This window comes from Sciurus vulgaris (genome assembly GCF_902686455.1).
Source record: "Sciurus vulgaris genome assembly, chromosome: 19".
Taxonomy (NCBI): domain Eukaryota; kingdom Metazoa; phylum Chordata; class Mammalia; order Rodentia; family Sciuridae; genus Sciurus; species Sciurus vulgaris.
In genome coordinates, this window is record NC_136480.1 from 22,983,186 (window position 1) to 23,010,016 (window position 26,831).

The 26,831-nt window shown below is 54.3% G+C and overlaps 1 protein-coding gene across 4 annotated transcripts in view; it reads right to left on the bottom strand.

The window, feature by feature from the left end:
* Positions 1-3,965: 3,965 nt before the first annotated feature.
* The window catches only part of EOGT (EGF domain specific O-linked N-acetylglucosamine transferase), a 28,932-nt gene continuing 6,066 nt past the window's right edge, over positions 3,966-26,831 (bottom strand). For all 4 annotated transcript variants that reach the window (XM_079122514.1, XM_079122515.1, XM_079122516.1 and 1 more), the window contains 12 exons: positions 24,518-24,612; positions 23,855-23,959; positions 21,402-21,508; positions 19,242-19,345; positions 16,745-16,837; positions 16,234-16,305; positions 16,067-16,153; positions 15,483-15,551; positions 10,608-10,669; positions 7,985-8,104; positions 6,585-6,687; positions 3,966-6,097 (listed from right to left, as the gene is read on the bottom strand). In XM_079122514.1, the coding sequence (XP_078978640.1) occupies positions 5,951-6,097; positions 6,585-6,687; positions 7,985-8,104; positions 10,608-10,669; positions 15,483-15,551; positions 16,067-16,153; positions 16,234-16,305; positions 16,745-16,837; positions 19,242-19,345; positions 21,402-21,508; positions 23,855-23,959; positions 24,518-24,612 (1,164 nt within the window). In that variant the 3' untranslated portion in view covers positions 3,966-5,950. The remainder of the gene's footprint in view (positions 6,098-6,584; positions 6,688-7,984; positions 8,105-10,607; positions 10,670-15,482; positions 15,552-16,066; positions 16,154-16,233; positions 16,306-16,744; positions 16,838-19,241; positions 19,346-21,401; positions 21,509-23,854; positions 23,960-24,517; positions 24,613-26,831) is intronic.

Consider the following 26,831-nt stretch of genomic DNA (forward strand, 5'->3'; position numbering starts at 1 on the left):
CTGGGCAGCCCCATGGGAACCTACCAGACACTGCATACCCAGGACCTCTGCCCTGGGTGTCCTCAGCAGCCAGAAAGTGAGAAGGGTCAAGTCTCAACGTTGGACTGTGGGCTCAGCTCAGCCCAGGTCTACAGTACCCTGAGAGTGCTGGGCTCGCTGTCCGTGGTGCTGAAGTCTGGGCTGCGAGTTAAAGAGAAATGCGCAATGGCAGCCTGTCAGAGCGAGAGGCTCCCAGCTCACTGCCCCCAGAGGCTCCTCCAGCTGATGGGAAGGCAGAAGCCCAGAGAAGGCAAGGGTTTCGCTCAAGCCACACAGTGATCTTAGGAAGCGCCTGAAATCAGCCTCTGGACGCTTGCTCAGACACAGCTCATGCCCTGGAAATCCTGGGATGTGGGATCCCACAGAGCTGCAGGATGGCTCCCAGGCTGAACAGGCGACCCCCTCTCTGTGGCCCAGCCCCAGCTGCTCTCCTGCCCCCCAACCCCCTCAACAGTAGCCTTTCCAATCTTCTGCAGATGGCTGCACACGCTCCAGCCTGTGGAAGCCTGGCAGCTGGCAGGGGAGAGCCTGGGCACCCTCCCCTGAGTTTACCCCAGATGCACCATGTCCCTCCAAGACCTTGATCACACCGTGGGAGTGGCCTGACCCATCCCCTCGCCTCCCAGTATCCTGCTTGGCTTTGGGTGTACACAGCTGGGGGTGAACACCTCAACCCACCAGTCAGGCTAGCAGGGTGTGAGCAGCAGCGGCTTTGGGTGTCAACTTGGCTAAAGAGCCACTGGGGGCAGGGCTAACCACAACTGACATGCTCCTAGCCACCTTCCCAAGCTCAGCCTCCTGCTCTGACAAAGCTGACCGCGAACCAGAGCTGAGACACAAAAGAGGGCCTCCCTCTGTGCGGGCCTCCCGTCTGTGCAGACCTGGAGAAACAACGGAGGCAACTGCGGGAACTCAGTCCACCACGCCCTCCGCAGGACACCTCGGCTGGGGACCTGGGGTGCAGCTCGGATGCCCGCCCTGCCCAGCCCCCGGCGGCCTCGCAGTGGGGAGGGGGTCACGCAGCACCAGGCACCCTTCATCACCTCGCGGGTGCCAGCAGCGATGGCCCCAGGGCAGCAGAGCCTGCATTGGCCACGAGGTCCCTCCGCACCCAGTGCCCATGCAGTTCCTGCCCGGTGGCGCTGCAACCTCACCCACGTGTTGCTCTTCGCTGATCCACCAGAGCTCTGGGCGCAGGCAGGAGGCCACGGCCTCCTCGGGCAGCTCCTAGGGGTGCCCCCGGGCACGGCAGCCCAGGCTGGGAGGTCAGCAGGTCAGGAACAGAGGCGGCAGGGGCCGACCAGGGCTCCGGGCCGCGAGATCCTGGCCTTCTCAACTTCCACGCCGGTCCAGGCCTCTGCCACACCCGGAGCCGCTGCGTGGCGGGGGCGGGGCCGGCGAGAGGGGCGGGGCCAGGGTTTCTCACGTGCTGGGCCCCGAGGGCGCCGGCACAGGTGCACCTGAGACTGGGCGCCCGCCTCTCTGCACACGGCTCAGGTCCTCCGGCGGTCCCTGTAGGGACCAGGACATCAGGGTGAAGTTTCCGAACTGGATCCTGCAGTTTCCGCCGGCATTCCTCAGGTGGAGGAGAGCAGCTCCCTATTCCACATGGAGTTCTGCATGCAGAATGGACCTGGTGCGATGCAGGGGGTTGGACCGCAGAGGCTGGGGCACCCTGCTGTGCTACTAGGGAAGGGCCTGTGGCGCCATGTAGCTCAGTGCCTCAGTGCCCTGATACTGGAGGCGTGGGTTGTAGCGGGGGCACGACCCCATTGGCCCAAGAGGAAAGTTTTGGAGGTGGGGTGCTGGAATGGAGAGCCTTGCCTGGGGCCACCCAAGTACAGAGGTCCCACCACGGGACTGTGAGAAGCTGGTGGTCAAGCCTGAGCAGACCCAGGTTCCACAGCACCTGCAGGACAGGGACATATTCCACCTGCTCAGGGTGGAGGCTGGCAATTCTGATCCCAGGAGGACCCAACCTGACCTGCCATTTGGGCCAGCAAGAAAATGCTTTCCTGTCCGAGTCCCCTGACCCCCATGACAGGTGGCTTCTGTGTCCGCCCACACAAGGCAGGGGGCTCTTGTCCCATAGCAGGCAAGCCCAAGGTGAGGATGCACTGCAACCGAGAGCACCTGCAAGCATCCACCACCCACTAACCTCAACCTCCTGGGAAGCAGATTTTAGCAAGCAGTGAGAAAATGGAAGAACTGAAGGTCAGACTCAAGGGTTAACCACTAAAGTTAGTCCTTTTCCAAAACCTAGTCAGCATCAATTTTATCCCATAGTGTAGTACTTTCCCAAACGCTGATTACCATGAATTTTAACCAACAGCTTAATACTTTTCCAAATCCTGATTAGCATAAATTTGGACCAACAGCATTCATCCAAGTGCTACATAAACACACAAGTGGTAACTCTTGTGGGGTCCCCTCTTCCGCAGGGTTTCTGTTTCTGTTTGCACTGGAATAAATCCTACTCATACATTCACTCATTACGTTCCTCTGTGCATTTCCTTCTTCACGTTCATGAGACAAGAAGGGAAGAAGTCGGCGGTGGGCTGCTGGGGTCTGCTGAGGGCATGGCCTGTCATTAAGAGCCGCAGCACGTTCCTCAGATCGGAGACCTGCCCCACACCAGCAGCAGATGCGTATGATCCTGTAATCTCAGCTACTGGAGGGGATGAGTCAGGAAGATCTCAAGTTCAAGGCCAGCCCAGGTAACTTAGCAAGACCCTGCCTCAAAAGGGCTGGGGTGTAGCTCAGTGGTAAAGTGCCCTGGGTTCAATTCCAGTCCAAAAAACATGCAGACCCAGGCGCTCCCGGCTGCAGGAGGCTAGGAAGGGCCAGCACACTCCCACTGCAAACACTGAATCCCTCGCACTGCTGGCCAGAGGCCTCCTTTGAAGGGCACTAAGCCCCTGGGGCTGTGAATGCTGCCCGCTAATGGACCCAGTGGAGTTCCGTGCTCAGATGAAGGGAGGTGCCCTGCCTGAGGTCCCGGGGCTCTCTGAGAGGGCCTGGTCTGGGGCCTCTTGATGTGGGCCTCTTGGGGCCTTGGACAGATGCAGAGCCTCAGAATGCCCGGCAGGGGCTCACCTGGGCCTGCTCCACAGCTCATTCATTGCCCTGCCCAAGCCCAGCCTCTTACCTGCCCACAGGTGTTGATCATGAGCACCTCCCAGCACACCACCAGCAACACTTCCTGTTCCCGAGAAATCCGACCACTCCCTATGTCCATCCCACCAGGAGCTGTTGTCTTTTTTCTAGGTAAGCTGGGTCTTCACCCTTCGTCCAGATCCCTCCAAGGGGCCATCAGAACCGACCGAAGGGAGCCTCGGCCTCTGCACCCGATCCAGAGCTTGACCTCCCGCCTCAGCTGGCTGGGCAGATGCTGCTGGAGCACACTGCGCCTGCGCCTGCCCCTGCCCAGGGCCAAGGCACCTGCACGCTTCCTGAACACGCCTTGCCTGGTTTCTGCACTGCTCCCTTCCGCGCTTCCTCCCAGCCCTGCCGCATGGCATGTCTTCATCAGGACCTTGCCGACCCTGTTCTGTGGAGCACAGGGCCACACCTCAACCCAACCCCACAGTCCGACCCCACAGTCCGTATCAGGGCCGGGCAGCCTGTGTCTTTTACTTACTGCTGTTCAAGCCTGTGTCTCCCCCAGAACGTCAGCTCCGTGAGGGTGCTCGGCCATTCCTTTCATCGCTGTGTCCCAGAACCTCCAACAGGAGCTAGGACACAGCAGTGGCTCAATCGGTATTTACTGAAAGCATCAGATAAAAAACTACCGATGAACGTGAAGTATGATTTTCAATTAAACTGAATTCTTTGTCAGTGAGCACCTTAATTTTCATACTCTACAAACTACCAGGTTGAGGACGAAAGCAAGCAGATCACATTCAGACACAGGAAAACCCTGGAAATGAAAACAGTTCAGCTATTTAATTGAAATATAAGAAAATTTATTCCAAAGCCATACCCCAAATGTACAATGAAATGCACCCCCTTCAAATTCATAACAAAGAAAAAAAGTCAGGCTTGACATTTTAAATACTACAACAAATTGAAGACCTGCTTTTGTCCCACCTAAAAGTCTCGTGGAAGTTAATTTCATAATAAAAGTGTCAGAAGTACATTCTCGCTTATATAAAATGGATTCTAAATGCCAAATATCCAAAGAGTTTTATTGTGGAATTGTGCGGGGTTTCTGAAATGCTCGGTAGTCTGAGTCCTGTGTCCACCTGTTCTTAAAAGGCGGTAACAAGATAAATGCTGAAGCTTGGGTTCAGACTCGGGCACAGCAGGGCCTGGACAATCCCTCGCCTGGGGACTCGGTGCCCTCTGCAAGGAAGAGTGGCGATCCCTGTCACTTAAGAAGGCACAATGTTCTCCTTCCTTTTATACAATTTCAGAACCAAACAGGAGCTTTTGCACAGAGAGTCAGAATTTTCTCCACAGATATTTTAGTAACAATGACTACTCTAGAAGGCTGTCACAGTCCTTTAAAGGAAGCTTCAGCCAACTTCTGGGAAGGTTCAGATACAGATATTTTGTTTTGGGTATCACTCTTGTGTTGCATTTTTTTTTTTTAACAACTCTAAATTAAAAAACAATTTTTTTTCTTTAGTTTTGTTGCAATTTGCTAACCCCCACTTTAAAAAACAAAAGTAGCCGGGTACACCTGTAATCCCAGCAGCTTGGGAGGCTGAGGCAGGAGGATCACCAGTTGAAAGCCAGCCTCAGCAAGAGCAAGCAACTCAGTGAGACTCTGTCTCTAAATAAAAAATGCAAAATAGGGCTGGGGATGTGGCTCAGTGGTTGAGTGCCCCTGAGTTCAATCCCCAGCACCAACAAAAAAAAAAAAAAAAAAGAGAGAGAGAAGTAACTATTCTCCAATTAGATGACTCAAGTGTTAATAAATGTGAACCTCACATTCTATGGTACAAAAAAATCCATGGCTTCCGACAGCTAAACGCATAGTTCATGAACAGGAAGTCATTAGTCAATTCAAGGGGTAGAAATGCATTTTGGCATTCTTTTTAATTGATGGCACTTTTTATGGATTTCACTTGATTGGAAAATTCACATTTACCTTTTTCTTGTCTTACTTTGTTAGGGGAACATCTCTCTCTGGCCACTGAGATTTGTACAAAGACTGGAGCCCTTGCTGCTGATCCCGGTAGATGTGCACACTTACGCAGCCACAGACACCTGCACGGCAGAGACCACGCCCTGCAAATTCAACATGAGGCTCCACAGGAGTCAGTGCAAACCAGCCCCGAGGGACTGACTGGGTTTGTCACATGGAGTTGTCACACTTGGGGAAAACATGATCGGAATATGCAATGTCTGAGTCCGTGTTAACACAGAGGCACACTCGGGCTCTCGATGCCCACAGCCTGCAGCAGGCTAGACACTCATCTGCAAGACGGTCCTGTAGACTGGACTGGAAATCGCGACGTGTGTGTGTGTGTGTGTGTGTGTGTGTGTGTGTGTGTGTGTCCTTTCCTGACAGCGTTATTAAGAGATCACGGCCAGTAAAAGAGCCGTTCTTAATTTAATCAAATACCAACAGGTCGGAATAGTCTGCAGTTACAATCACAAGCCATTTTACAAAAACGTTTATAAATCTGTAAAGCTGAGAAAATTGAAAACTTTGGTATCCCTAAGAAGAAAGCTCAATTACCCAGTTTTAAACCATAAGAAGTTCATCTTTCAGTGCAAAAGTATTGCTACTGTAGCAATGACACAACCAACACATGAAACGAAGACTACAAAACACAACGTCCTGAAAGTACGTTTGGTCTGGAAGAGGTCGCGTGGCGCTGGGAAGAGACTGGCTGTTTTGCCAGCTGGCGCGTCGGGGGAGGGCCGTGTGTCCCTCTTCTCGCCGGCAGGCTCGCCACAATCACAGCTCATCGTGAGTCTTCTGAAACGGCCACTTGGGGTGGTGCAGTACGTGGTCTGCAGCCTGAAGGACAAGACGCAAGAATTCTTCTGCGTCGAAAGAGTAATTGTTAAACTTCTCGTGATCTGCCAGAGTCGGGTGGTCGCTCTGTGAAGACAACCAGAACACAGGCACAAACCACTGGGGCGTGCTTTCCTCGCACCAGGGTGGTCCTTTAACCTCAGCCACGGCAGCCGTTTCCACTGATGCTGCACGTCAGACGTCAGCAAGCTCTTTCTAGGAAGGGCCAGTGGCCACTCCCCACCTGCCGACCCTGCGAGCACATGCTCTCAGTCTGTCACCCGGCTCTCCTCCGAGCGCAGAAGCAGATGGAGGTGACACAGACACACAAGTGTGACCACTCCCCGTAAAACTTCATTTTCACAGACAAGCAGCGGGCCTGCTGTTGACTCCTGCTGTATTAATCCAATCTTTCTATGCCCAGGTTTCACAAAGCTGTCTAATGACATTGAAATTTTGTCCAATGTGCCAATATCCTCTATGCTAACTCACTATGTAGAGAGGAGCAGTTTCTCGTTGAAGTTCAGTGATCACAGTGTTTTAATAATTAGTGTTTAAAGTGACTCAACTTTACCTTCTCGGGACGAAAGATTTTGTCCATCTTTTGCCAAGTGATGTAGTGGATGCCCCTCAGCCGGGCCAGGTCTAAGTAACAGCGTTCATCTTCACAGTTGTATCTGGGGACACAAGGGTGTCAACACCGAGGGCTTCCCCAGTCCACGATTCTATGTGGCCAAGACACGCACCACCCAAGTATGTTCTTGCAACAGGGTTTGTAAACAGTTAGCAAGACTGAGAAAGATAATATTTAAAATATTCTGGGGCTGTAGCTCAGTGGTAGAGCATGCGTCTGGCATGCACAAGGCCTTGGGCTTGGTCTCCAGCACAGCAAGAATCTAAACAATAACTAACTGAATAAATTCTCAGAACCTTCCTTAACACCTTACAGAGAGTAAGATCAAGGAATGGAGGGGACTGACCTTATTCAGTGGGCCCTACTGCCTGTGAATCCGATACTATCTTGAAAGATGTTATTCTTTGCACAGACGGAGGCAGACGGGAGGGAGCAGCCCAGGGCATGCAGCTCCCTGGCTGACACAGGAAGCGGAGCCTGATGCCAGCTTAGGACTCAATGTCCACGTCTCCTCCATTACGTTCTGCTCCTTCCTCTGTCTTCCATCCATCCCTCCCTCTCTCTCCCGCTAGGAGAAGTGCAGGACACAGGCCCCACCATCATCTGGGGACATCGCCAACGCTCGCTGCTTTACAACGTTTACCAGAGCACTGGAGGGTTATGACGACGCTGTTCTTAAATAGTAGCCTCCTGTTTAAACACTGAGTCACTTGGTTTTTAAAATGGAACCATACAACCAAGATTTTCAGATATGAAGGGCAGAAATAAAATAACAGGGATTTCTGTTAGGCTGCTAAGAAGCAAAGACGGGGCCTGGTCCTGACCACAGTGCGGGAGGGAAGACCACATCCCAGAGCTGACCACAGAGGTACAGGGACGCCCTGACAAGCGTTTCCTCCACGGCCCGGACTTCCTGAGCACGGAGCCAGTGAGCACCGGACGAGGTGGCAGGCAGGGCTCTGGAGGTGTGCTGTGCTGTGCACGACGAGACACAGTGATTCTTTTTTTTAATTTTAAACATACTTGCAGGGCTGTGGGTCAAACCCAGGCCCTGCACGTGCTGAGTCAGTCCTCGACCACCTGCGGAGTGACATCCTCGGCCCCCAGGTCCTCTTGCGACACAGTCACTGCACGGACTGCCTGGAAGGCTCGTGGGGGTAGAGGCAGGCAGGACGGAACTCAGCAGGGAAACCCGGGGGCACCGCGGGGATCGTGGGGCGCCCTGCCAGGCTGCCTCCAGACCTCCCAGACTCCCCCAAGGCAGGACCCGCCTGGGAAGACCAAATGTGACGCCTCTGCCCTCAGAGTGACAGTCGGCCACCCCCAAGCCCCACACTCACAGTTCAAACACGACAGCCCAGTCTGGGAGGAAGAGCAGGTGGGTGAGGCCAGCGCCGTGCATCCCGATGAAGATGTCCGTGTTGTGCGTGAACCTCAGCTGGTCTAAAAACCTGAATTTTCTGTAACATGCAGAACACCAGAGGGTGAGGAGGAGGGAAAAGTCGGCTCGTGATTCCGGGGGCCTTCGCTGAGGTCACTGTCCACACCTATACTTCTTTTGCCCATTTCAAGCGTACTCTAGTGATTAGCAACTTAGTTTCTTTATGACTCAACAGTTTCTTCAGACGTGCATTTCTAAAGAGAACCTAAGAGCTCCCTTACGCAGAAAACCAGTGAGGCATGCCATCCACAAAGTCGTGAAAATAGATACGATCAAACCAAAGGGCACCCTTCACACCCGGAGAGCCCACCACAGGACAGCCCTGAACCCGACCCCGCTCCCTCTACCACAAAAAAGGATCAGCAAGGGCGAGCGATGTCACCACACGCCAGCGCCAAACTGAAGCTACTTCAGGATAAGGAAAGGGCTTCTTCAAAATGGAAATGAATGTCCCCACATGTGACGTGAGTTGCTCGATGCCATCTGAGCCCGTGGAATTGACCTGATTCCGCCAGCACCACTTCCTGCCTTTGCCGCAGACTGACCCACCACGCCACGCCCAGCAGGGAGCACCGTGTTCTTTAAACACAGACAGAGGTGCAAACTCTGAGCCCAACATCAGCCCAAAGCGGTTCACTCGAGGCTGGGCATGCTGGAGGGCAGTGACGTGAGTCGACAAGGTCCCAACCAACAGGTCCGGTCCCACTGTGCCCAGGGGAAGAAGAGCACCAGCAGACCACTCAGATGGAAGCGGCAAAGGCAAATTCCTCCTGAGCAACAGCAAAAAGGCCCCCAGAGCGAAAGGCAGGCAGCGGCTCCATGCGTGCCTCACACCAGGAGTGCGTGCCTCTGTGTCCCCAGGAGCGCGCGCTGCCAGCTGAGGGGTCCGCCCTCAGGCACCCCCATGCTGATGTGTGAGTGAGGTCCCTCACTCCCGGGCCGGCAGTGGAGAACTGACTGTCCTGTCCCTTCCTCTGAGAGGCCCTGTCTGTCCCCAGCGGCCGGGCAGCGGCGTGGCCCGAGTGCCCTCTCCAGTTCTCCAGCAGATGCCAGGGCTCTGTCCGTCGCAGCTCAGCCACTTCCTCCCCTGGCAACCAGAGAAGCCACCAGGTTGGAAGAAGCTGTAAAGGGGAGTCACCGTGCGACCTCCGAGGACCAAGGAAAGTGCCAGCTGAGAGGCCGCGGGGCCTCCGGCGCCTCTGGGCACGCTGAGCTGCTCCGCGCGGCCGCTGGTCTGCACTTGGGGCGCGGGGCTCTGGGGACCAGCGCCACTCCACGCCCGGCCCGGGTTCCCACGCCAGCCCGGTGGCCACCCTGGCCAAGCCAACGGCGCTGTGCTGCGACTCACGTGTGGCCCTGGGTGACCCCCGTGGCACCGCAGCCCCCGTCTACGCTGGGCACTTGTGCGGGACACGTAGACTTTTTTTGAACAGAAAAGACATCATAGTCATAAATTTGGAGAATGAGACTGTGACCGGGTGGCTGAGGGTGGAGACAAGAAATCTCACTTTTCCCTCCTTTCTCTTGAGCTGCTCTATCCTGGTTGGTCTTTCCGACCAGGAACGCCTGCTGCTTTACAGCTGGACAACTCCAAAGCCAGCAGGAATCACCTGGACCACAAACAACTCCGTACACCTCAGTCTCTTAGAGGTTTCAGAATGTTAAAAAAAGTGAAAATATTTTGGAAGATTCTTTAAACTTTCATATTATTCTCTGGCCCTCAAATTGTTCTCAGAGAAATAATTGTACGTCCGAAGTTGAAACCTGGTAGCTAGCAGGGTAAATCAGGCCCATGACATCATTTTAAAATTCAGAACTAGTTTTCAAGTCTTAAAAAAACATCAGAAATTTCACCCGTCAGTAGGTGGATGGATTAGGAAACTGTGGTATGTCTATGCAATGGAGTTCTACTCAGCCATAAAGAAGAATGAAATGATGATGTTGGCCACTAAATGGGTGGAAATGCAGACTATCATGGTAAGTGAAATAAGCCAGACTCAGAAAGTCAATGTTTTCTCTCATATGCAGAAGCTAGAGCAAAATAAAGGAACAGGGGAGGGAAGGATAGGATAGAATAGGATAAAGGACCAATCAAGTTAATACAAATTAATAGATGAGCAAAGGAAGTCTGATGGGGTAGAGGAAGGAGAAGGGGGCAGGGAGGACCAGAGGGCAAAGGGAGGTCAGGAAAGAATTTGATCTCCATGCATTTATGGGTGTGTCGGGATGAACCCGTCCTCTGTGTATGACCATTAACTCTAATAAGTAAGAGAGTAAGTAAGTAAGTAAACAAGGAAATAAAACCTGGACTCGTCCTCCTGATTAGCAACATGGTGTCCCAGGGCCAGTCCAGGAGGCTGCACAGATGTGCCGTGCCCGGGCCCTTGCCCACGCCACACCTTCATGGCTGGGGTCTATGGGCCTGTCCAGGCCTCCGGGAGTCAAGAGCTCCCCTGGAAGCTTCCCAGCACTGCAGCTCCGCGGGCCAAGGGACAGTGTGTGCGGGTGCAACCGTCACTCACCCGTACTTGTAATCCACGAGCCGGACTTCAAACATAGGCACTGTCCTCAGTTTACTCGCAAGCTGGAAAAAGGGGAGACATTTGGAATTTGTTCCCTCCTTCCCTTCGGATTTACTTTCCACCAATGGTCTTAAAATTCCTTGGCTTTGCACGTAGTATCGTTCAGGTGTTAAGCGACTCTCGGGCCACTGTTGTGAACTCACCTGAATTCACCCCGAACACGCTCGCCCCCCCCCCCTGCCCCGGCACAGAGCCTGTTTGAAGCTGAAAGAAGCCCACCCTGGGCGCAGGTGCCCAGCACAGGAGCTCGGGCACGGCCACACCCACCCAGTGGCATCAGCCGCCACCTGCAGCGTTCCAGACCGCCTGCAGCTTTCTTCCCACCACAGCCTGGCTGCGGACTCATGGAGGTGCTCTGCGGCCTGTGCCCTGGAATACTGATATCCCATGTCTCTGCACAGAACGACGCCCTCCCAGCAACAGGAAGCACGCAGCTCTACCGACTCATCATCCAACTCCCGGCCGGGGCTCTCTCCGTCCCTCACCAGCAGCCCAAGCAACCCAACGCTGTGGACCTTGCCGTCCAGCGGTTTCTGCACCTGGAACACATGGCCGCGGGGCAGCTCGACACTCCCGCAGCAGAGTCAGCTCCACGGGGTGCTGGCCGGCTGGCTGGCTCTGAGGGAGAGAGCTTGCCAGCGGGCAGGAGCCCCGGGTGCACCGCCCAGCCCACCATACTATAAAATGAGCTTTAAAAGTGCACTGATGTGCAGGCATTTGCTTTCGGTCTGTTTTGTGGTGCTGGACTTGAACCTAGGGGTGCTCTGCCACTCTGTTACATCCCCAGCCTCGTTTCAAAATTTTAAAACAGGGTCTCCCCAAGTCACTGAGGCTGGCCTTGACCTCACCATCCTCCTGCCTCAGCCTCCTGAGTCATTGGAACCATAGGCGTGGCCACCACACCCAGCTGTGCAGGCGTTTGTGCTTTAGGTTTATTTTACTTAATTCTCATAAAAATCACCTCCAAGCCCAGCACAGCGGCACACACTTGGAATCCCAGGGGTGTGAGAGGCTGAGGCAAAAGGATCTTGAGTTCAAGTTCAGTCTGAGTACTTAGTGAGGGCCTGTCTCAAATAAAAAGGGCTGGAGGTATAGCTCAGCGTAAAGAATCCCTGGCTTTCATCCTCAGCACCGAAAAAAAAAAAATCATATTCAGTAAATACTATGCCCATTTTTTAAAAAATAGTTTTTAGTTGTAGATGGACACAATATCTTTATTTACCTATTGATTTTTATATGGTGCTAAGGATCGAACCCAGTGCCTCCCCCGTGCAGGGCAAAGGCTCTACCACTGAGCTGCAGCCCCAGGACTGTGATACCCATTTAAATGAGAAGGCGCTCTCTCGGGACCTCCGAGCTGGCGAACAGGCCAACTGAAGTCCAGGCCTCTGCCCGGAACCTGTGTCTGGCCAAACCCCAACCAGCCCATCACACCCAGGGCCTCTCCCAACGGCCCCCAACTCCCAGGAATGTACTTCTGCATCAGAGTGGAAGGGCTGAGGACAGGTGGAAGACCATCCTCCCAAGGGGGCCTGGGCCAGTGGGCCTCATCTTTGGCCTTTTAGGGTGGTGCCCCCAGCAGAAATCATGTGCCTCTGAGAGCCCCCAGCAAGCGCTCGCTAGTTCAGGATTTCTAGCCACACCAGAGAAGTGTCTGTCCCTTCTGATGCGACTGCCCAAACCTGGCGGAAGTGGATGCCCCACCCTTTAGTCCAGCCGCAGGGTTCGACGCTCTGTTCACAAACCGAGTGTAGCCAAAGGCACTCTCTCCCTGGCCAGTTGGTGCCCATTCAAGCAACATCAGTCCCAGGGACAGAGCACCTGTTGGATGGCCTTGGCTTGGCACTGGGAGCCGATTCGCAGGGCTCCTCTCTGACAACACCAAGCCTGCTCTGAGGTGCTCCGGCCCCACCACAGCACTTCCTCCAGGGCTGACGCTGCTCCCCATGGGCCCCTTCCTGAAGGCCAGGGTCATGTCAGTTAGGACTCCCCTAAGATCCAGAGGCCTTTAGGCAGTAGAATAAGCAATCTCACAGCTGGTCCCTGTGGTCGGAGCCCAGGGTTCTCCTCAGCAGAGGGCAATCTCAGATGTGATCTAGCCCTGAGATTCACTGCCCTTGGCCCACAGCAGAGGACAGCAGGAGACACTGGCCACACATGTCTTCTGGGGCCCAGGAGGATAGAATGCACAAGAGCACAAGGTTTAGGCTGGACGTGCGAGCAGCACCCGGCATCTGTCATCCACAACCTGTTGCTGTTGAGCTTCCATCTGTCCAACCAACAAAGGCTCACTGACCTGCACTTGGCCCTCCAAACCCAGGATTCCCTGTCCCTAGACTCGACCAACCACAGACTGAAAATATTCAGGGGCTGGCAGGTGGCTCAGTAGCAGAGCACACACTTAGCATGTGAGGCCTGGGTTAAACCTCAGCTCCAATTTCCTTAAAAACTGCATCTGCAGGGGCCTGGGGGTGTGGTCAGAGGTAATGCTTGCCTAGCATGCACAGGCCCTGGTTTCAACCCCCAGCACCACACGCAGGCACACACACATGCTCACACACACACATTGAGTCTGTAATGGACAGGTTTTTTCTTGACATTATTCTCTAACGAATGTGGTACGATGACTTGCATATCATTTACGTTGTCTCAGGCATTATAATTAATCTAGAGGTGATTTTAAAGACACAGGGGCATGTATATGGGTTCAATGCAAATACCATGCTGTTTTGCACAGGGGCTTGAGCGTCCACAGATGTTGGTATCTGCGAGGGTCCTGGACCCAATGCCCCACAGAACTCGGGGGTGGACTTTATTTTCCTTCTGGGTCTTTAACATAGTCATGCACACACACACACACACACACACACACACACACACACACACACACAAATACACACACACTCAGTTCTCCCAACCACTGAGCTTCTGTAGTCTGCCACCTGCCCACGTCCTTCCCATAGGCATCCAAAGTGACCCATGCAGATATCTTATCCATCAAAGCCTGACCACACACCCCTTCCTAAATCCTTCCTGCTTCAAGTCCACTAGCAGCTCAGGCTAAGAGCCCGCGAGTCACGCTCGACTCTCAAGACCTTCCAGGCCCCCTCACTGCAATACGGCGCCTTCCGAGTCGGCACGCCGGGTCCAGCTCAAGAATCGCCCCGCAGCCCCCCGATGCTCATCTCCGCTGCCGCCACCATCGCCGCTCGCTCCCTCCCTGGGCCGCCCACCTCCCTGTGCGGCCAGTGATTTAAGGGTAAATAAGCCAGTCCCTGCCTCTCCTGGTGTTGACTTCCACTGTGGTGTGACAAGGTACCGCAAGTCCTGCGGCTTAGAGCAACACACCGCATCCTCCGGCTGCTCTGTAGGGTCCACGTCCCACAGGGGCTGGGTCCCGTGGGATCCCCTCCCCAGCTCCTGGAAGCTTCCACACCTGAGGCTCCGCCCTGCCTCCAGCTTCACAGCCAGCACTCGGCCTCCCTGTCCTCCCCACCTGGCCCGCCCTCCCCTCCCACTGACAAGGAAAGACAAGCTGAGGTCTGATCTATGAGAAGAATCCAGCCAAGAGACGAGCTCCCCAGGCGGGCAGAGGTTCTGGGCAGACGGTGGACAGAGCTCGGGGCCAGCCAGGATCCAGGCCAGCCTCCCTGTTCCAAGGCAGCTTAGGGACGCCCATTCCACCTGCTGCACAGCTTCCCTCGCCATGCAGCACCCCGGTCACAGATCCCAGGGCTGAGAACCAGGCAGAGGGACAAGGGACGCTGTTCTGCCACCACACCTGCTCAAGGCTTTCTGACTCACGCTGGAACAAAGCCCAGGTCCTGACCTTGGTCCACCACGAGGTCATGCCACACCCAGATCCTCTGAGCTCCTCTGACGTCCCCAGCTCTCTGGAGATGCCGCAGCCACCTTAGTGTTCTCCCCATTTCCAGGACAAGAGAAGCCTGTTCCACGGAGCACCTGCCTCCGCCCAGGAACCTCTCCCTGGCCAGACTCCACTCTGATGAAGGCTCCGCATGGGCGGCCCCTCTCCAGGCCCCCATCTCCCCCAGCACCTGGTGAACGCCCTGCACACACTTCTGCTCCTGAAGTCACCCCACTGGCCGACCTGCCTGTTTCTGTATGCCTCCGCCAGCTCCGCAGGCAGCAATGCTCCCTATCTTGCCTCTGCTCCAAAGCCTGGCTCCCGGCAGGTGCTCACCAGATTCCTGCGTGTGCTGGGACAGAATCCCGGGCCTGCGCTGAGCCACCTCCCGGCCCTCAAGGGGTTTTCGTGCCCACACTGCTGGCTGGAGGCCACCCTCGCGCCGGGCGTTGCAGCTCCACAGGCCCGACACGGCCTGAGGTGCAAAAGTTTTAGGAACTGGTGCTGTGGAAATGGGCTGGTGTGCCAAGAGGCGAGCGATACCCAAGACCGTCCCCGACGTGGACGGAGACTCTGCAACTTTACCTGCTGCCAGGGCCAGGGTCTCACCCCACGCCACCAACCATCTCTAAGAGACGCCTGCACAGTGCCGCTGGCTCACCTGGAGGCGAGCACACAGCGCACTGCTGCTGTGGGGAGGCAGCAGGATGCCAGCTGGGCCCCTTCCTGGCTCAACAGGGGCACCTGGACACTCCAGCAGAAGGTGGTGTGCGACTTCCACACGCCAGTCAAGTCTGGTAACTCAGCCGGCCACAGGCCGTCAAGCCTTGCAAACCCTGACCGCAGAGCTCCAAGCTGACGTTTCCCAAGCGACGCGAAAAAGCGAGGGGCGTGAGTCACGGGGTGAATTCAGCATGTGATGTCAGGAGAGCACGTGGAAGACTAACCTCCTCTTGGTTCAGTATCTTACGATAGCCCGTGCTCCGGGAAAGAATGGTGACTCGAAGCTTCCCATCCTGCAATCGAAATGGGAACGGAAAATAAGGCCACACGTGCCTAGACCCACGAGTAGACTTCTGAACCCAAAGTGTGGGTCTCACAGGGAGAAATGTGACCTGGACACCCCTGGGGAGCGGGGAGCATTTAGCTGGATCCCCACCTGCTCTCAGGAACACAGCATGCCCCCTTAGGAGTCCACACAGTGGACTGCAAAGAAGGACTCAACCCTGCATGGTGGCCCCTGGGTGAAAATGGAGAACAGCACATATAGGGAGCCAGCCAGGCACACACAGGTGCCCCGCGTGCCAAGGTACTCATCTCCCAGAAACAGGGGTGGAACGGGGACACCGAGGCAGGGAAGCGGGCGGGGCAGGAGGAACGAAGGGCTGGTCAGCAGTACGCAGCCGAGCTCAGGAGGACCACGATCCAGCACTCTGCGGCGATCCAGGAAACGCCTGCCCAGACTGTGCGCCCTGCGGGTCACTCTTTCTCTGCCAGGGTCCCGCTGCTTCCAACCGGGACGCTCACTCACCTGGGGGCCCTCTTGCCTGATGTGCAGCCGGTGCAGCAGGTGCTGGGAGAAGGCCCTGAAGAGCCCAGTGTGCTGGCAGCCTGAGATCTAGGGTGGGCACAGGTGGCCATGCGTGAGCGCCCTGCAGGCTGCCAGGCGCCCTTGCGTCCCCGCACGGGCGCACTTACCAGGGGTGTGTTGTAGAACAGCCCGTACTGCATGCGGGGTGGCAGCGAGAAGACCGCGTCTCTGAAGCAGACCTGAGGAGGAAGGGGAGGGAGTGGATGAGGGGCTGCGCTCTGCACCCTCCCCGAGGCAGCCCTGTCCTGTGGAAGACGCAGCTCCACTTTGCATGGAAACGCCATCTATGGCGCACTATTCCTTTTTCATATATATGTTTCTAGTTGTGGATGGACACAATGCCTTTACTCTATTTATTCACTTTTATGGGGTCCTGAGGATCAAGCCCAGTGCCTCACACCTGCTAGGCAAGCGCTCTGCCACTGAGCCACGTTTCAGAGGGAATAAAATGCACAGTCTTTGGAAAAGTGACAGAAGAAAGGCTTGAAAAAGTACACGGTCGACGGAAGCAAGCCTTCCAGTTATAACAGGACACCCAGACATGCAGAGCCAGTGGGGACAGCAACAAACGCGTGGACCTCCCCAGGCCGCAGCCATCCACAGCGAGCCTTCCAGTACCCTTCTGGAATCGTAGGTCTTCAAGTGTATGATGTCGTAGTCTGTGAAGGCCTTCCAGGTCTCGGAGAACAGGTCCCGGTACCCGGAGGAGCTCTGAAAGAGGGACAGGATGGGAGCCGAGGGTCAGGGAAGGGCACCGCCCGGCCGCTCAAGGCGGCTGCAAAACCCGACTTCGCCCGTTGGCACCGAGTCGCACGTGATCCCCGACAAGCCACCACCACAGGACAGGCAGAGCTGCGTGGGCCCCAGTCAGACCACACAGACGTCCTCACAGCCGCGCGGCAGCCACCAAGGGCTCTGCTGGACCCCCGCCCACATCTTACGTCTCTGAAACTATAGCTGCTATGGGTTTCTGTGCACCATCGTGTCACAGATGCTCTCACACAGACGGGCCGCCATCTGCATACATGCTCACATGCTCCTGAGCAAAGGCCGTCAGAGAGAGCGCTTCATGCTGGGACAGATAGAAGAGAGGAGGGCTCCAAAGCCCTACAGCTAAAAACACAGCGCATGTCACCACTAACTCCTCTCCACTGCAGAACAAGGCAGAATCCTGCAAGGGACTCACACACAGGCCAACGGTGGCCACCCTGGGGGTCCATGGAAGGGAGAAGGAAACTTTTCTGACACTCCGCACACCTCTGCGTTGCTGGAACTCGCTACAATCAGGTACGACTTTCACGATCACAGAGAAATAACAGGGCTCCAGATTCAGCACGGTACGCTGCGAGAAGCCAGCTCCCTCCCATCCATTCTAGCCCACCTGAGCGCCCACCTGCGCGCCCGGTGTGCCCACAGGTGTCTGGAGAACAGTGCCTCTAGGGGGCCGGGAGGGAGCAGCCAAAGCGCCGGGCTGGAGGAGCAGGAGAGAGAAGGCCCCACGGGCACCTGGGGGGCAGCGTGTAAAGCGTCACCAAGGTCTGATGGACAGCCACAGCCACCTCCCTGTCCAAGCACAGTGCCCCCGAGGCCCTCAGCACTGACTCTGGTGGTATTGTCCACCCTGGAGGATGCACATCACAGCCTGTGGGTAACGCAGCTGCCTGCCTAAGGCTTGGCCAGCACAGAGGAGCTCAGCACCCACGAGACCTATAGTGCTTACTGCCCCCCCAACCCCGGCCCTGAAGCTTCCATAGCCCAGACTCTGGAGTAACCCAAGCCACGAGCAAGTGCCCTTGACCAACAACACAGGGTCACAATGGATGCCAGGGGCAGTGGAGGAGAAAGGTGACAGCATGGCAGCCACCCAGCCCGGTGGCTTCATCTGCTCCGCCCATCCATGCCAGTCAAGGCCAGACTGCCCGACCTCACAGGTCCAGAAGACCAGGTGGCCTGTGATCTTCACATGGCCAGGTGCCCTGTCCCACCCCGGCAGGCACACAGAAGGCCAGGGTGCAGAGGCTGGCTCAGTCTCCCCTAGGCCACCCCGGAAGCCTGAGACATGCAAGGAGTCCCGTGGAAGCCTCTGGAAAGCATGTGGGAAGCCTGCTCTCAACCGCCCACATCCTCACAGACCACACAGGGAGGCGACGGGCACCCAGGTTTCCACACCAAGGTGGAATCCCACAGCGCTCCCTGCCAGCCAGGCCTCACTTCCTCTCTGAAGTCGCAGTGAAAACTCTCGCCCCAAACACAACCCACGGCAGAGTCCCTCATCCGCAGGGCACAAGGGCAGGCAGGGAGGCGAGGGCAGGTGGGTCCTGAAGGGCAAAGCAGCCTGCCGAGCCAGGAGGGCCTCGAGGGCCGGTACGACTGTGAGCATGGCCTGCAAGCTCCTGCCCTGGAAGAGGCGAGGAGGGCACCGTCTTCCCCTGTGCTCAGAGACCTTCCCAGGGCACCCGAACCCAGCGAAGGCCTGCGGGCAACGGCCACAACCTCCCTAGCCGCAGAGCAGCCCCACAAACAGCGCCCCTCCGTGTCCAGCGCCCTCTGGAAATGGCGATGGTCCATGTCAGCTATGCTTCTAGACAACGGTGCTCCTGATTCAAAGACGCTTGGTGGGTGAGCTGCACCAGGGCTGGGAAGCCGGGCGTGGGCTTCCCTGGCACCGTGACTCTTGGCACTGGGAGCATCTCTGGCAGGGGCCTGGGGGCCGTGCCAATGGAGCCGCTCCGGGAGGCATTGGCCCCAGCAGCTGCACCTGCCCCTGGTGGACCTGGCCTCCGTGCACCTGGGCCATGCTGTGCAGGCTGCTGCGACTCCCCTGGAAGAGATGCCAGGCGCTACCCTGCCAGCCAGCAGGCCGTCACCTCCCTGCAATGTCATCTGGGGGCATGACCCCGGGGGTCAGAATCAGGATGTCTGGCTGGACCACAGAGGACCCGCGCAGGTTCCGACTCCCGTGTGGGCAGCCTCCCTTGCAGGCGCCACCATCACTGTTAGTGTGCACACAGCTGCGCCTGTGTGCTGCACATGTACATCGGGACAGTTACGTGTGCAGGGAAGTTCTGCCCCGGTGACACACTGACCAGGCAGAAGGGCACGCACAGCTACTTACAGTGTCCCACATCACAATGTACACGTCGGTGCTGAAGGAGTTGTTCACATGCTGAGTGATGTAGAGATTGATAAAGTCGCAGAAGTGGTGATACATGTTGATACCTGGTGTCAGGAAAGACATCTGAGTCAACCAGCCCCCAGCACAAGCACGAAGCAACCTTCACCCCGTCACCCGCACTGGGCGGACTTTTAGTTGAAATAACTGGGGAAAACAAACAGGACATGCACTGGAACTAAGGAACATGAAGGCTAATCATTGTCCTTTGTGCTCGTGTCTTAAGAAATCAATTCAGCAAGACCCATTCACGATGTATTGGTGACAAGTGACATCGAGGTAGGTCCATTCTTGTATTCTTTCCTTGGAAGTGCATGTCGGAGATGTCCCTCCTTGGGACGTCGCCCCAGGTGGATCTGCACATTTCCGGTTGGGTGCTGGGTGCTGCAGCCCCACATCAGGAGCACCCGTGTCCCACTGGCTTTCAGTGACTGGCACTTTCAGCACTTCCAAGGAAGGAATACGTCGGCGGAGAGAAAAACAGGGAATCTCAAAAGCAGAAGCTGCACAACATCCTGAGTTCACGTCGCCGTGAACAACGTCTGCCAGAAAGAGAGAGCAAGAAGTACTCGGTTCTGGGCAACCTCGCGTCTTAGATGAGGCTTGGAAAGGCTGATTTTTTTTCACTCAGAAACATCTTGGTAAAGAACATATTTTCAAATTAACAAGAAAAATAAAGTTCTACAAGACGCCTGCCCCTCCCCCAGGTCATCCACATGGCCCCGTAGCTCCTGGACAGCACTCAGCGAGTTCTGGACATTTGTGGAGGAATGGGGCACGCACGGGCAGTGCCCAGTGCTACAAGGATTTATGGCCCAGGGCAGTCTCAGGCCACACCCTGGGGAAATGTGCCCAGTGTGGGCCTCTCCTGCTGCAGATCACTCCTCTGTCCTCCCTGTCGGCAGGGACAGAAGGGGCGCAGGCACGGCCTGCTCGGTGGTCACCCCGCCTCACACCCCTGCAGAGCTGCAAAGATCCCGGAGCTCACGCATCCCTCTCCTACAGCAGGCGCGGTGCATGGTTCTCAAAGTGAGCCAGACCTTCGAACGTGGCGTATTTACTTGCTCTTAGTTCAGAGACCTGAACTTGCCTGGGGGCAGAATCTAACACTTTGTGATGCACCGATCACCAGGAGGCTGGCAGACACGAAAGCGGATGGACAGGGTACGGTGCTTCTCAGCTCCTCTGATGGGCTCTTCACACCCCGCCTCTCCCGAGAGTCCACGTGATACAGACATGGACAGAGACAAGACTGTGGCCCGTGTCTCCCCTCTCCAGGGCAACCAGTCACCAAGCCAAAGTTACTCTTGGCAGCAAGACGCAAGCCCATGGGCATAAATGGGAAAAGAATTCTAGTGGTTCTTGTCGTTTTTCTTTTCCTCCCCAAGAATATACTGCAGCGGTTAACTTCCAAAAGAATTTTAAGGTCATTTTAGTCATGGAAATGGTATTAGGAAGTTTGACAGGGGTGGATTTATGGACATTTCTCTTTCACCCACAGTATACCATGGCCTCTACATTTAAAAAAGGTAGTAAAGCACAGTCCAGCTGGGCATGGTGGCACACGCCTGTAATCCCAGCAACTCAGGAGGCTGAGGCAGGAGGACCTCAAGTTCAAGGCCAGCCTCAGCAATGTAGGGAGTTCCTACACAACTTAGCAAAAACTTGTCTCAAAATAAGATGGGCTGGGAATGTGGCTCAGTGATTAAGCACCCCTGGGTTCAATCCCCAGTCCCCAAAATAAAAAGAACAAAACATCAGCAATGACAAAAATTTTAAAAATAAAAAAAAAACACAATCCAAGTCAGGATATTATGAGACCAGATGGGGTAAATTTAGTTACAGAGGTGAAAGCAGGCCTACTTCTTGTGATTTTTGAATGAGTCACTTGGTATAAATGTGAGGGTGTCTTCCAGAATACCAAAAGTGTAAAGTAACAGGAAGTTCAAACTAGTTCACTGACTTCAGAGTAGGAAACAAAAAGCAAATCCACCATTAGTCATATTGCTTTTTAAAAAATTCATAGAAAATGACTATATACAAATATCAAAAAAGATTAAAGCTGCATTAGCCAATATTTAAGCAACAGACAAATTTTCTTACCTGCATCTAGTTTCATGAAATAAGTTGGTTTTTCAATAACAATGTCACATTTACCATCCTCTATGGGTCTGAAGTTGAGCTGAGTATAGGTCTGTAGCTCTGCAAACCTGGAATTACGAATTGGGAGATAATTTCTAAGAGATTCTTCCAAATTTCCTATTGCAACATTGTGACTCAGGATCTAGTGTGTAGAAGCACTCTTACAGCACCAAGCTGCTTCTCAGACTTACTAACATTCATATAATTGACATCGACTTTAACACTGAGTCGGGAACAAAATGATTTTAAGATTCAGTCTAATGTACAAGAAAGTTAAACTGGGAATCTACCACACAAAGCACAGACCTACACGTCAGGCTGGCTACATTATCTACCAGTGAAGAGGGAAGGTTCAGCAGGATCTGCTGAACAATGGGCAGAGAATCCCTCAGGGCAGGCTTCTTGAATTCTGACAAAAATCAAATTCCAAAAGTCATCTAGTGCCCAGGAAGTTAGCAGACCCAGCTGAGCTTCCCTGAATGATGGAAAGTCTGTTTCTCAGAAGACATCTTGGCAGTGCAAACAAAAGACAGTCGCAAGCAGGAGGCAGATTCAGAGTGAGCAAAAAGAGCCTCCGAGCGTCCTGTCCTTAAGATCACCCCTCATGCAAAATAAACAGCAAACAGGTTCCTTAAAACACAATGCGGACAGAAACACCTCGAGGTTCCAAAAGTTAGGGCTGCACCCAGGCCCTCCCTGAAGGGGTGGAGTTCACTGTCCACCTAGAGAGTGGCATGGCTCAGAAGTCCGCCCACCAGCAGCAGGGCAGAGCAGAAATGAGGACACCTCCCTCCTGAGATCCGGTTAGACAAACACTGTGGCTTCCGTCCTAGGGGCACGAAGCCCCTTGGAGACACGGGAAGCTGCTGTTGCGCAGTGAGCAGCACTGGGGACAGGCCCACAGAGTAAGAACAATCTTCTGGCCAACAGCCAGAGAGCAGCTGAGGCTTGCAACAAGCGGAGAGCTCAGGAGCGGACCGTGCAGCCAGAGATGGCTACAGCCCTGCTGGAGCTGGACCACAGCCTCGTGGGACACCGCAAGCGGCTCCTAAATCCTGCCTCAGACACAGCCCTGTCTCGGGAGGAAGTGCTCATGGGGTCGAGTGGCTAGACTGGGGGGTCATTTGTTATAAAGCGTTAGATAATCTATAGAAACATGCCCTGGGGGCATTTTGGACTGATGTGCTGCACAGCAAGAGGTCACTAACACAGCGATACCCGAGGGAACCACAGTGTGGACTCAGGCACCAAAAGGTACCAGGAACGACGTGCTCAGCGGACACAGGAACCACCTACTGTGAAAACCCGCTAAGGCACAGGAGAAACTTCACCGCAGACTGCAGAGCGCGGGACAGGCCCACTGTTACGCTCAGGGGTGTGCCAGTGTGAATGTTGGACCTCGGAAGTTGACACTCCGTAAGAGCAGGCCCCCGGCCATGAGGTGGAGTCCGGGGTTCTAGGAAGGAGGAACACTGCATGTCCTGGCTGTGGTGGCCATGTGTACCTAGACATGGGACACACATTTTACAGTGCACACGTTTGCATAGCCTAGGGAATCCACATGTGTGCTCAGGGAGTGCACCGTAGCAATGCCCGGTTCCTGGCTCTGACCCTGGTGCTGTGCCACTTGAGATGTTATCACTATAGGAAGCTGGGGCAATAACACAATGGGGTCTCCCTGTTTAATTTTTAAATTTCCATGAGTCTAAAAGTGTTTCAAAATAAGGAACATTGGCCAGGTGCAGTGGCACATGCCTATAATCCCAGCGGCTCAGGAGGCTGAGGCAGGAGGATCGTGAGTTCAAAGCCAGCCTCAGTAACTTCTCGAGGCCCTAAGCAACTCAGTGAGACCCTGTCTCTAAATAAAAGATAAAAAGGGCTGGGGATGTGGCTCAGTGGTTAAGCGCCCCTAGGTTCCATCCTCAGTACCAAAATAAATAAATAAATAAAAATGAGAGTAGAGCTCAGGGCAGCTGTTACGCTTGCAGGGCGGGGTGGGGCGGGGCCTGGAGGAAAGGTTCTGAGGTGAGTCCCCTGTTTCAAACCACACTGTACCCCTCTTGCATGCTGTGATATATTTCAAGGTATGTGTATTTTTAAGAAAAAGTGTTCCCCAAAATACGTGCAGCAATTATGAGTGAATAAAATTCACTTCTGAGTGATTTTTCCTTTGGTTTGTGAACAGCAAGTACCATATACCACACTTGCTAATATTCTGTAAGCAGATATGCTCGATGCAGAAGCCACTGACGATTCGTCCGCAACTATCACCCCTCAGCCGCTCAGGCCTATGCAAATTAAGTAACACTACTTGAAACCATCTACAAACTAAACAACATTTTTAAAATCTGCAAGTTCCAAAAGTAAAGACAAATATCTTAGAGACGTGTTAAAAAAAAAAAAAATCACGTTACCAAGACTGCAGAGGGCTTTTGCGTTGACCTTCAGACATCAACAAGTGAATGTCAAGTTCACAGTGTCCTCCGATTTCACCTCTCCGGAAAAAATCCTCCCTGAATCTAGTACATAATAAAAAACTGAGTTTAGAAAACTTTTTCATGACTCAAGCCCATGAGTTGTGAGTAAGAGTGATGCTGATTTCCAAAATTGATTTCCCACGGGAATCCAACGATGCCACGCTGCTTATATGACATGCCCATCAGGAGCAACCACAGCCACGATGGGGCTCTTGGCGGCCCCTGGCTGTCATGTGGACACGCCACCGTGTCTGCACAGCTATAAAACTGTCTAGCAATATGTTTCTCAGAATGCATCCCCACCACTTGGTGAGATATGGCTGAACTTATGAAAGGAAATTTAAGACATCTGCAGAAGCAGGGCTGAGGGTGTCGCTCAGGGGCAGACACTCGCTTGGCTGCTCCAGCTCTGCAGAAAAGGGAGAAATACACCTTATGCAAAAGTAGCATGGCCACATGAGGCTCTCCAGGTGACCTAAGTTCACACTGTGACCAAATCGTGACCCGTCCGGGCATCCCTGCCTCGCCAGCTACCCAGTCCCTCAACCCTTTCCCAGCAAGCCCAAGACGGTCCCCACCCAGACCTGAGAACTCTCGTACCTTTCGTCATCCCTCTTGATGCTTCTGAAGTCAAGGTAGAGGTTGGTCGCTCTACAATACTGAAGGTAACGGGAACACATCAGACTCGAGTCGCTCTGAAACAAGGTTGTGAAAAAGAGAAAACAACTTTGACTTTTTTTTTTTTTTTTTTTTGCACTGGGGTGCTGACTCTACCACTGAGTTACGTTAACGCCCTTTTTATTTTTTCATTTTGCTAACCTTGGTATGACCCTCCTGCCTCAGCCTCCCCAGTAGCTGGATAACAGGTGTGGCCACTGTGTCTGGCCCTTAGCATGACCATTTTAAGGACTTGGGAAACTGGACGGTCGTGTTGATGGCAGGCGTACCCACAGGACACAGGGAGGAAGGCCGCGGTGCAGCATGTCCAAGGATCCCTCCGCCCAGCCTGGCCACAGGGAGCTCTGCCACCTTGGTGAGGTTGCTGTGGAGAACTCGCAGAGGCTCTCTTTGCATCGCCTCAGATTCCACAGCTGAGTTGTACATGTGGTTCGCTTTAGTGGTCCAAAAAGAAGCACTCAGAACCAGTGCTGCCCACGGCTATGAAGAAAAGCGTTTTCCCAGCCAGCCAAACCGAACGAGAAGGTCCACAACCAGGAGAAACCCAGCGCAGGAGATTTTAATAAGAGGCGCCTCCTGCAGAGTCTCCCACAGACCGCGGAGTCCACCTCAACAGCAGCAGGACTGGCCACGAGTCCCTCAAGCTGCCAATCTGGTCACGGGAACTTCAGGTTCCTCGTGCGAGTTTTTGTATATGTCTCACATTTGCCACTGTAAGTAGAAACCAGAGATTGTTTTCCCAACAGTGGAATGAAGGAGCTGAGCAGAAGCTGTCATAGCCCGTGTCTGCTCCAGCCACCTGGTCAGTGCTGAAAAGGAAGCACGTTGCAAGGGTTCTGCTCTGGGTTTTATGTGCAGATTTAAATGCTGATGTTATTGTTATTTCTCCTAAAACTTCTGATGAAAGTGGGGCCTTAATCATGACCTGCAGGGTGTTCTGGAATCTGCAGTGAGTAAAAGATCACAGTGGACTGATGTCAGGTTTGCATCTGCAAAACGCCATCTCCTGACATGCAGCGTGATGGAGCTAGGAGGTGGGGCCCCCGGGAGCATGGTTAGTGCCCTTCTGAAAAGGACCCTCGCCCTCTTCGCAGCAGGTGAGGCTACGAAGACAGGCAGCTTCCGCGAGCTGAAAGAGGACCCTCACAGGAGCCCGACTGTGCCAGGACCCTTGTCTTTGACTTCCTGCCTCTGAAACATGAGGAGGAAGTTCTGCTGCGATGGGCCACCAGGCTATGGCATTCCAGCACCTGAAACTCGGACAGGGATCAGACTCCAGCAGTACATGCACACGCAGGAAGAGTTGGCCAGGAAAGTGTTCCTCGGCGGCCCCAAAAGCTGTGCGAGGTGCGCTGGGCCCTGCTGGCCCTCTCCGCCTGGACAGCCAGCCCACCCACTGTGTGCAAGCCAGACGCTTGCCCGCACCAGCAGCAGTGCGGGTGAAGACCAGGCCTCCCCACTCGGCTGTGCTCTTTGCCTGCTTGCTAACAGCTCTATTAAATGACACCCGACAGCACTAGAGAGCATATGTTCAGTTTGTTAATTAATTTTCCTGTCTCCAGACTTCCTGGAGATGACAGAGGCCCCGAGCTGGGGTTCAGGACCGCTGGATTCTAGGGCATAGTGGACCTTAGGTGGTAAGCGCTTGTCATTGCACTGACTTTTAAAAATAACACCAAGCTCCTTGTGGGAGCCAGGCCCTGCACTGAGCAATTTTATAAGCAGAACCTCATTTCATCCTCCCTACATGCTACAAAACCGGCACGGCTTTAAGGCCGAGGAAACGGAAACTCAAAAGGCTGAGCACCTTGCCGGAGTCAGGATCTGAACTCTGGAGTCAGGAGCCGACTGTGCTTACCACTTAAGACCACCTCTGACCACATGTTTGTCTTCCCCAGGGGGGTGTGAAGTGGAACATGGAAAATACACTGAAAAACAACCTGCCTTTTAGTTATATAACCTGCAAAGCAGCTTGTGAGCTTAGAGAACTTGCTTAGCTTCTTTGAAGAGCCTGTTTTCTGCTCTAGAGTGGCTCAGTAGACCTGCTGTCTGCTGTAACACTTGTAAGACAAACAAGACAACATACAGGAAAACTTGCTGTGAACTGTGAAGTGCTCAGAGACAGAAGCATGGACGGGTCTGTCTGCTGCCCCAAGTGACCTGAGGAGGGGTTTTTGTGTTTTTTTGTATGTGTGTGTGCTGGGGATCTAATCCAGGAGCACTTTACCACTGATCC